The following is a 10,485-nucleotide window of genomic DNA, read 5'->3' on the forward strand; positions in this document are numbered from 1 at the left end:
CCGAACACAAATGTCCCAATAAATTAAACAAAAGATTATTCCCGCGCAATGTCTAGCAGCAGTTGCTGCTTTGGGCTTTCAGCCCCAAGCGCATGCATGCATGCATGCATGCATGCGCAGCTGCATGAAGAGCAGCAACTTCCGCAGCAGCGGAAATCCCCCATAGAAACTGCAGAAGCCGCGCAGGGGTAGTTGTTTATAGAATATTAATTATTTTTATTTGTTTTATTACAGCAAACAACCACAAAATGGGCAGCAAATGCATGCAAAAACAGACAAACAGAGGAAAGAAATTGGCTAATCAGCTGCAGCATCCAATAGAATGCATGCAAGGTATATCTCCGCGTAGCCGCCGTCTCTAAACACCCAAACAAACAAAACAAACAAAACAACTAATCAGTGTAACTACGCCAGCAACAATAGCAGCTGCAACAACAAGCAGCATTAGCACAATCACTAGCATAAGAAGCAGCACTAGCATTAGGAAGAGTATTAGCAGTAAAAAGATATCTAGCATCAGCACTACCTACCATAAGCATCAGCAGCACTAGCAGCAGCAAAACATCACTAGCAACAGCATCACTAGCAGCAGCAGCACCAACAGCACTACAACCACCACCAGCAGCAGCAGCAGCATTAGCATTAGCAGCAACAGCAGGAGCAGGAGTAAGACTAACGGTTGATCATTTCTTAGACTCCAAGTTTGATGCGGTGCGATTTGAAAAAATGCTCCTTCGATTAATTCAAATTCTTCTCCATGAGTATTTAAAACTAGTGGACCACCAGATAGTACCACACCAAACTGCATGCATGCATGCATGCATGCATATACACATACAAAAAAAAAAAAAAAGAGACAGATAAGATAAAAAGGAGACAGGAATTAATTTATTTATATTATTCATAAAAAGGAGACAATATGCTATAATTAATAGTGTATTCATCATTTACTCAATCAAGAACATACACACAAATAGTAATTACTAAATATGCCATACATATACGCACAGAAAATAGCAGCTTTTGTATGGCAACCACGCAACAGCAGCAGCTGCAGCAACAACAACAACAACAACAGCAGCAGCAGCAGCAGCAGCAGCTAGGTATATTTTCTTACGATTTCTTTCTTCTGTGCATTGTCTGGGCCTTTAACAAAACCTGCTTTTAGTCGCAACTTACAAGACACGACACGACGGCCTTGACGTATAACAGCGAGCTGCATATACACCGTAAAAAGGAGACATAAATAAGTAATTAATAATAAATATCTATAAATATATACAAAAAGGAGACACTCAATACATAGACACTTCCCCGTACCTGCATCGCCTCCCCAGGGCCTATGGCTCGCCAAGCAGCAGATTCCTTAGGAATATATACATCAGGAGGAGCAGCTGATAAACAAAAAGGAGACAAAAGGGGGACAAAAAGGAGACAAATAGGCAAAAAACAAGGGAAAGGAGACAGAAAATAAAGAGACGCCTCAAGACAGCAACCACCACAGCAGCAAATAAGGAAAGGGACAAAAGGAGACAGAAAAGGATACAAAATAATGGCTTACTTCTGCCTGTATTTACAGAGACAGGGGCCTCCTTTGCTGCTGCTGTGGCGCCCTCGCTATCGCTCTCGTCACTACTGGATCCTTCAGAAGAAGAAGAAGAAGAAGAAGAAGAAGAAGTTGCTGCTGCTGCTGCAGCAGGAGCAGCAACAGCAGATCTGCGGGGAGGCGACGTGCTGCTATCCCTTGCAGCAAACGATAGCCTCTTCAAACGGCTGCTACTGCTGCTGCTGCTGCTGCTGCTGCTGCTGCTGCTGCTGCTTGGTTGCTGCGTTGTTACTTTGTCGGTTCGTTTATCTTTATGTTTTGTATGTGTCTGCTTCATGCTGCTGCTGCTGCTGCTGCTAGCTGTCCGTAATCTTTTTCTGTCTCCTTTTCCTTCCTTCCTGCTGCTGTGTCCTTTTGCTGTTGTAGACACTTTAGCAGCAGCAGCAGTGTCTCCTAGTCGTGAATCTAATGAACTCGCGCTGCTGTCTCTTCTTTTCCTGCTGCTGCTTCCTGCTGCTGCAGCCTTAGCTGCCTGTTTTCTTGCCTGCTGCTTCCTCCTTAGCTTCTTCTGCTCCTGTTCCCGTTCCCACTCCCTCTCCGCCTCTGCCTCCTCCCGCTGCAGCTGCAGCTGCTGCTGCTTGTCCTCAATAGCAGGTACCTTACCCCCCTCCTGTGGCAGTACCATGTCTTGCTGCTTAACTATTTTCTTTAGTACCTTGCCTGGATCAGCAGCAGCAAGACAGGCATCAGGTAATGCCCCTATATCTCCCCCCTGTACGTACAGCTCAACCATGTTGCTGCAGCGGACTACATTCACCATTCCTTCATAATCATAATTTATTCTTTCCCCCATCCATGCTAATAAAGGTTTAAGTCTTCTTCTTTGTGGGTATCTCCTCTCCGGTGTACATACACTAGGAGGAGGGACACATGGATCTAATTGTGTCTTTAGTGCTGCTCCTCTTCTTCTCTCTATACGACGACCTCTTATTGCCCTTGGGTGTCTCTCCACCTCAGGAGATGTCTGAATACCTCGTTGTACACTGCGCACAGGAGATGCTACTACTGCTGCTCCTGTTGCTGCTGCTGCTGCTGTTGGGGTTGCAGAGGAAGAGGATGAATCGTCTCCTTGGTGGGGGACTATGGATAATGTAGGAGGAGAAGATACGGGTGTTGTTGCTGCTGCTGCTGCTAATGCAGCTGCACCAGCTCGTGCTGCTGTTGCCGCTTCTCCTGTTGTTGATGCTGCTCCTGCTGCTGTGGGGGAGGAAGGAGATACAGCTGAGGGGACAGCAACTAATGCATCTGTCTCTGGAAGGAGACAGTTATCTGTATCTGTTGCTGCATCTGCTGTTCCTGCCTTCTTTCGCTCTCCCAACTTGTCCTGCTGCTGCTGCTCCTGCTGCTGCTGCTCTTGCTGCTGTTGCTGCTGCTCTGGTGCTGCATCTCCGTCGGACAGCCACGGCTCCTCAGGGGCATCAAACTGATGAGTGTCCCCTCCGTCCCTCCATGCATCAGAGAACTCGAAGGCATGCTCCATATCTCCTTCAGCACCTGCTGCTCCTGCTGCTGCTCCTGCTGCTGCTCCTGCTGCTGTTTCCCCTCCGGCTGCTGCGTCCGTCCAGTCACTTGCTGCAGCTGCAGCAGGCATGTAACCAGGATCCTGCTGCTCAACTGTTGCTGCAGCAGAACCTCTTGGGTTATCCAACAGATTCACAGACGCTGCTGCAGGACTTCTGCTGCTGCTGCTGTTATTGATGCTGCTGCTGCTGCTGCTGGCGCCTGGGGCAGCTGGAAGAGAGGCAGATTTAGCAGCCTCTGCAGCAGATAGTCTATTTGTTTTCCCTCCCCTCTTTGGGCTTGTCTCGTGAAGACTCAGCTCCTCAGCAGCAGCAGTTGCTGCTGCAGCTGCAGCTGCTGCTGGTGAAGCACCCGCACTAGCTGCAGCAGCAGCTGCTGCTGCAGCTGCAGCAGCGGCAGCTGGCGCTGCTCTTGCGGCTGGAGACATTGGAGTCACATCTTCACCGTAGGCAGCAACAGGAACTTCTTGCGCTCTTGCTGCGCCACGTTGGGGACTCAATCCTGCAGCTGTCTCCTCATACATTGCCCCATCTTGCTGCTGCTGCTGCTGCAGTTGCTGCCGGTGCCGTCGTTGCTGCTGCTGCTGCCGTTGCTGCTGCTGCAGGTACCTCTCCTCCTCTCTTACATCGGCCCCTGATGCATCGTATTCTTCACTATCTGGACTATCATCGGTCTCCGATTGCTGCAGCTGCTGCTGCTGTTGAGCGCGTTGCTGCCGCATGCGTTCCTGTTGCTGCTGCTGCAGCATGCGTTGCTGCTGCATGCGCTGGTGGCTATCTGCGGCATCTGAAGGGGCTGTAGATCGGAAGGGCATCGCTAATGAGGGTAAGGAGGGCTTGGGGGCCCCCATTAAGAGGCCCTCTCCTGCTTTAGGTGTCCCTGCTGCTGTCTCTACTCTTCTTGCTGCATGCGGCTGCAAACGGGACAATCTGCTGCGGGGCTGTTGAGGGAGAGCAGCAGAGAACGGGACAGCAGATGACGCATGCCCTTCTTCCTCATTCATACCGCTTGCAACAACGACTGCAGCAGCAGCTGCTGCTGCTGCAGCCGCTGCTGCTGCGTCCCTACGGCTACCACGGATAGGCGTAAAAGCATCTGCTGCGGCTTGAGCTGCTGCTGCTGCTGCCGCGCTGCTACTGCTGCTGCTGCTGCTGCGCCAATGAGCAGCAGAACCCCGAACAGAAGAACGACTGCGGCGAGGCCTATCGAAGACTTCTGTGTCAGACGCATGCAGCGGCGAGTCTGCTGCTGCTGCTGCAGCAGCAGTAGCAAAACGCCGAGCTGTCTGTGGTGATCTTATAGTGTGGGCAGGAGGAGGGGGACCAAGGAGCGCCTCTGCAAGAAAAGGGACACAAATAAGGAACGGAGGCATACACCTCAATACTTATATATATACTATATACACATATATATGCATATATATACATATATATACATCTATATACATATATAAACATATATATACATGTATATACATATATATACATGTACATACATATAATAATAATAGTATATTAAATACATATAAAACAAATAAGTGTAATAATAACCATTCTTTTTCTTACCTTCTGCTTCCTGTCTGCTGCTGCGGGCGGGGGCCCCTTGACGCCTTTTAGGGGTACCCATTAACAGTCTCCGTAGATGGGGGGCCCCCAAGGGAGGCGGACTGCTGCCGCCAACTTCTAATAGCTGCGGCTGCACCGGCAACCCTAATACGGGAGGCAGCGCCTGTATACATACGCAGCAGCAGCAGCAGCAGCAGATGAACAACAACAGCAGCAGATGATGATGAAACAACAACAACTGTAGCAGCAGCAGCAAATGAAACAACTGCAGCAACAACAGCAACAGCAGCAGCAGCAGCAGCAGCAGCAGCAGCAGCAGCAAAAAAGGAGACAACTTACCAAGTCGACTTCTCGCAACGATCCATCCGCATCCGTTCTTCTTTCTCTACCAAGAGCAGCAGCAGCGGCTGCTGCTGCTGCTGCTGCAGCAGCAGCAGCAGCAACAGAAGCAGCATTTGCCTCGCCTTCAGATATCCCTACGCTGTCACCATCGGGAGCTGCTGCTGCTGTGCCTGCTGCTGTCCCCGCAGCGGCAGCAGCAGCAGCAGCAGTCGCAGCAGCAGCAGTTGCAGCAGCAGCAGCAGGCTGATGCCGCGGAGGAGACAAATCTACAAGGAGACGCCTTGCCTCCTCAACCTTTTGCTGCAGCTCCTCAGGAGTTAGCTGCAGCAATGCATGCCCTATCTGCTGCTGCTGCTGCTGTTGCTGCTGCTGTTGCTGCTGCTGATACTGCAGCAATTCTTCTTGCTGCTGCTGCAGCTGTTGTTGCCGGCTGTATTCGGCAAGACGTTGCTGTTCCTGTTCCTGTTGCAGCTGTTCTTGCTGTTGCAGCAGCAACATCTGCTCCTGCTGCTGCTGCTGCTGCTGCTGCTCTGTACTATTAGTATTTCTTAATATTGCCTCCGCTAGCTGCGCACTGTTGCTGCAGAGGCCCAGCTGCCAGCCAAGGGACTGTCTCCAAAGGGACCACGCGCTGCTATTTAGAGACAGGTCTTCTAATAGTTTCTCTGCTGCTGCTGCTGCTGCTGTTGCTGCTGCTGTTCCTGCACCTGGCGCTGCTGCTGGTACTGTTGTTGTTGTTGTTGTTGTTGCTGCTGCTGCAGGAGGTCGCCCCCCGCCTGCTGCTACTCCTGCGGGGGTGCCTGCAGCAGCAAAGACATCCGCTGCTGCTGCTGCTGCTGCAGAGGATGATGGTGCTGCTGCTGGGGGTGCTGCTGCTCCGCATGCACAGCGGGTATTAGGTGTCGATACAACGAACTCTCCCTGCCCGCTCCCCCCATACACCTCCCTGCTGCTGCTGCTGCTGCTGCTGCTGCTGCTGCTGTTGCTTGTCTGTATTGGTCGGCCATTAACAGCTATAGATGGCCCCGAGTCCCATCGCATAGCTGCCGCTCGCGAAGCAGCATCTTGCTGCCGTTGCTGCTGCAGTTGCTGCTGCTGCAGCTCCCGATGGCGCTGCAGCTGATGTGCATCTTGCTGCTGTCCGTATAGCGGCACCCCCTGGCCGCGGTCGAGGTTGTGCAGCTGCTCCTGCAGCAGCAGCCGCTGCTGCTGCAGCTGTTGCTGCTGCTGCTGCTGCACGGTGTACGCCTGGTTATCGTGGTGAGGACATGGGCGACTGTTGAGGGCGTCCGCTCTGCTGCTGCTGCTGCTGTCCTCCTCAAGCAGCAACTGCTGCTGCCGCAGCAGCAGCTGCTCTGCAAGAGGCCGCCAGAAGCTCTCGCCCAGCAGCTGCGGCTGCGGCATCTTGCTGCTGCAGCAAACTGTTTTGCTGCTGCAGCAAACACTGACCCATGGGGGGAATAGGGACGACAGCAGCAGACCTGCTGCTGCACGACGCTTTCCTGCTGCTGCTGCTGCGGCGGTGGGGGCTACTGAGGATGCTGCTACTGATGATGCTCCGGCTACTGCTGCTCCTGCTGCTACTAGTCGAACTGCAGCCGCTTCTACCTTGGAGGCAACTACGATCAATGATGCAACTCCAGCTGCTGCTGCTCCTGCTGCTACTACTGCTGTTGCTGCTGCTGGTTCGATCACGCTGCAGCTGTTGCAGTGGCTGCAGCTCTTGCTGCGGCTGCTGCTGTGGCTACGATCCCGCTGGTGCTGCTGCTTCTTTTTTTGTTGCTGTTGTCTTGCAGCAGCTGCTGCAGCTACTGCGTCTGCGTACGGGGCGATCTGCCGCTGTCTTGCTGCTGCTGCTGATGGACCTGTGCTGCTCTGCTGCTGTATAGATGCAGCTATAAATCAAACAAACAAAAGGAAAAAAGAAAATATCGGCCTACAGATACACCGGGGTAGAGCGGCCTGCTGCTGCTGCTGCTGCTGCTGCTGCTGTCTGCAGCAGCGGGGTATATTGCTGTAAACACCGTCGTAAATTAATCGTAAAAAGGCCTTAAAGAATAAACAAAACAAAAAGATACACACCCAGCAGCAGCGCTGCTACTGTGGCTGCGGTTCTGCTGCTGCAGCAGCGGCTGCAGCTACCGCTACCGCTGCCGCTGCTGCTGCTGCTGCTGCTGCTCAGTGTGTGCAGCAGAGATATTGTATTATCTATTCATTTTACTCTCCCTACTTCATATTAAGTAAATTACTTTATTGCCTCCTTCTTGTGTATGCTGCTGTAACTGCAGCAGCAGCAGCAGCAATAAAAGCAACACGGTGCTGGGCGGAGGTGGCGGCAGCGGTGCAGCAGTAACAGCAGCAGCAGCAACAGCAGCAGCAGCTGCTGCTGTTTCAGTGAGAGAGGCCCCTGGGGCCCCGAGACATACGGAAGCAGCGAGCGACAAAGGAGACGGTGTGTGCGCTTGTTACATTTTTTGCTGCTGCTGCTGTTGTTGTTGCTGCTGTTGCTGCTGTTGCTGCTGTTGCTGCTGCTGCTGCTGCTGCTGCTGCTGCTTTACCGCACCAGCAGTTGCTCTGTAGTATTAGCTCTGTCTTGTTTATCTGCTGCTCTCTTGAGGTGTCTCCTTTCTTTAGCAGTGGTGTTGCTGCTGCCCTTGCTGCTGTCTCCTTATTTGTACCCTTATTACCACTAATAGGTCATCATTCTGTGCTGCAGCTGCTGCAGCTGCATAGCAGCAGCAACAACAACAGCAACAACAGCAACAGCAACATGAGTGGAGGCATTTGACTTCCTTTGCCTGTCTCCTTTCCCTCCTTATGCCTTTTGCTGCCTGTAGATCTGCTGCTGCTGCTGTTGCTGTCTATTTGCGGCTTTGTGCATTATCTTATTATTACTGTCTCTGCTGCCTCCTCCCTTGTTGCTGCTGCTGCTGCAGCCCTGCTGTCTACGTTGTGGTGTATATCCAGCTGGCCATCCAGAGGAAAGGAAGATTATAAGAGATGCTGCAAGAGCAGCTGCAGCAGCAGCAGCAGCAGCAGGCACGGTAATCTCTTTTGTGCCCTCTTCTGTCTGCTCCTCTGTCTCTAGATCTGTCTCTTTCTGTCTCTCTATTTGTATCTCTCTAACTAAAGGAACTGCCTGCTGCTGCTGCTGCTGCTGCTGCTGTACCTCCACCCCACAAACTGCAGCAAGACTTTTTGCTACAGCTAGAGCAACACTTGCTGCAGCAATTGATAGAGAGCAGATAGAACACCAGCAGCAGCAGCAGCAGCAAAAGGTCCTTACACTGTTTGCCTAGTGGCAGATAAGTAGTGTCTTGCTGCAGCACGGCAGGTTGCTGCTAGACATCGAAGCAGCAGCAGCAGCAACAACAACAACAACAACTCCACCACCGTCAATCACAGTAGCAGCTGCTTTAGCAGCAGCAGGCTCAGCAGCAGCAGCTGCTGCTGCTGTCAGAGCCATCCACAATGAGGCCTGCCTCTCGCGGTACCTCGCGTGGGGGGGCCCCTGGTGGGGTCCCTTCTAGCATCCCGAGGGCCCCCTCTTCTAGTATACCTAGGGGGGCCCCCTCTACTATCCCTAGGGGGTCTTTTTCTAATATCCCTAGGATTTCCCCTTCTAGTACCCCCAAGGGGCCCCCATCTACTTCCCTCCATAGAGGGTCTGCTTCTAGCATACCTAGGGGTCCCCCTTCTGGTACCCCTAAGGGGCCTCCTTCGGGTGCCCATAGGGGGCCCCCTTCTGGTACCCTCAGGAGCACGTTGGTGAGAAGGTCATACGATGGGGGGCCCCCCATCTCTACGGGGTCTCCTGCTGCTGCTCTGGATGGAGAACCCGCCACAGCAGCAGGAGCAACAGCATATGCAGCACGAGCAGCAGCAGGAAGTGCAGGAGGAGCAGGGTTTGCATGCGTTTGCTGCCCTCTGCGTATGCTACGTAACCCAGCAGCAGCAAGAAGGGGCCCTGCTGCTGCTGTTATTTACCCTGATGGTCATGATAGATCTATCTTATGCATAGATATACACCTATCTAGTGCGCTTATATAAACCCTAAACACTAAACCCTAAACCCTAGTCAACACTGAGGGTGTTAATTAAATAAGACAAGCTGCCCCCTGCAGCAAGGCGCCTTCAGCTGTTACTGCTGCTGCTGCTGCTGCTGCTGTTAAGGGTCAAGCATTAATGCCACTATGCACGCTGTAAATTGATAGCAGTTGCGCTAATCATTGCTGCAGAAGCTGCAGCAGCAGCAACAACACTTATGCCAGCAGCAGGTGCAGCAGCAGCAGCAGCAACTGCAGCAGCAGCAACTACAGCAGCAGCATTGTGTGTGTGCTGCTGTTGCGTTATTCAGAGCGACTATGCGCGACGGGCAGCGCGGATGGTTCTTTACGTTTATTTGATTTATCTGCTGCTGCTGCTGCTGCAGTTGGAGTTGGTGTTGCTGCTGGTGTTGCTGCTGCTGCACCTGCTGCTTCTGCATGCGCTCCCCTAGCAACATTATATGGACCTAAATGGGGACACAATGACTGGGTAACTTCTTGTGCATTTGCTGCTGATGGGTGTCTCCTTTCTGGTGGTATGGATGGTCTTATATGTCTATGGGATACTGTCTCCTTTTCTTCTGTCTCCTTTTCTTCTGGCTCCTCCTCTGCTGTCTCCTTTCCTTCTGTCTCCTCTTCTACTTTCTCCTCTTCTCCCTCCCCATCTTCTTACCCAGAATATGATACTATATGGGACACACACGCAGACCAGCAGCAGCAGCAGCAGGAGGAACTGCAGCAGCAGCAGCAGCAACGGAGGATAAAGGGGACACCCAAGGCTGTATGCAGAAGGGACAAAAAGACACCCCGAGCTGTTGAGCTCCCTCCTGGTCATCGTGCAGGAGTTAGCGAGGTACAGGTGGGGGGCCCCCTGGGGGCCCCCATAGGGGCCTCTGTAGGGTACGATGGATCTTTACGTTTATGGGGTTTAAGGAAGAAGCAGCAACTAGCTGAGCTACCTGCTGTTGATGTTGCTGCAGCAGGAGCACTGTCTCTACTGTCTCCTTTGCTGCAGTTTGTATGGTATAATTCTTTTGCTGCTGCTGGCAGCAAAAAGGGATTCTTAACTGTATGGGATATAAATCAGCAAAAGATTGCTGCTCGTGCTGCAGCAGCACATAGAGGAGCTGTAGGTGATCTGCAGCTGCTGCTGCCAGCAGCAGACACAGCAGCACCAGGCGACTGCAGCAGCAGCAGCAGCAGCAGCAGCGGTGCTGTGCCGCTGCTGCTGTCTGGTGGTAGAGGAGACGGCCGTCTACGTGTCTTTGATTTGCGGTGTCTCCCTGCTGCTGCATATACGGCGCATGCGCATGCAGCAGCAATAAATAGGGTACTGCCCTTAAGAAGAGGAGGGGGGGGCCCCCTAGGGTACACCCAGGTAGCTACATTAGCAGCAGATGGGTAC

The 10,485-nt window shown here is 52.4% G+C and overlaps 1 protein-coding gene across 1 annotated transcript; it reads right to left on the reverse strand.

Moving 5' to 3' along the window:
• Positions 1–297: 297 nt before the first annotated feature.
• Positions 298–6,438, reverse strand: EMWEY_00022570 (hypothetical protein, conserved; the record flags this gene model as incomplete). The annotated part of the gene is made up of 6 exons (XM_013480694.1): positions 298–356; positions 1,180–1,216; positions 1,321–1,394; positions 1,562–4,462; positions 4,693–4,855; positions 5,032–6,438. 6 exons carry the CDS (start codon positions 6,436–6,438, stop codon positions 298–300), a joined length of 4,641 nt encoding a protein of 1,546 aa, XP_013336148.1.
• Between the last annotated feature and the right edge of the window lie 4,047 nt (positions 6,439–10,485).

This window comes from Eimeria maxima, genomic scaffold, assembly GCF_000499605.1.
Source record: "Eimeria maxima Weybridge genomic scaffold, Emw_scaff221, whole genome shotgun sequence".
Classification (NCBI taxonomy): domain Eukaryota; phylum Apicomplexa; class Conoidasida; order Eucoccidiorida; family Eimeriidae; genus Eimeria; species Eimeria maxima.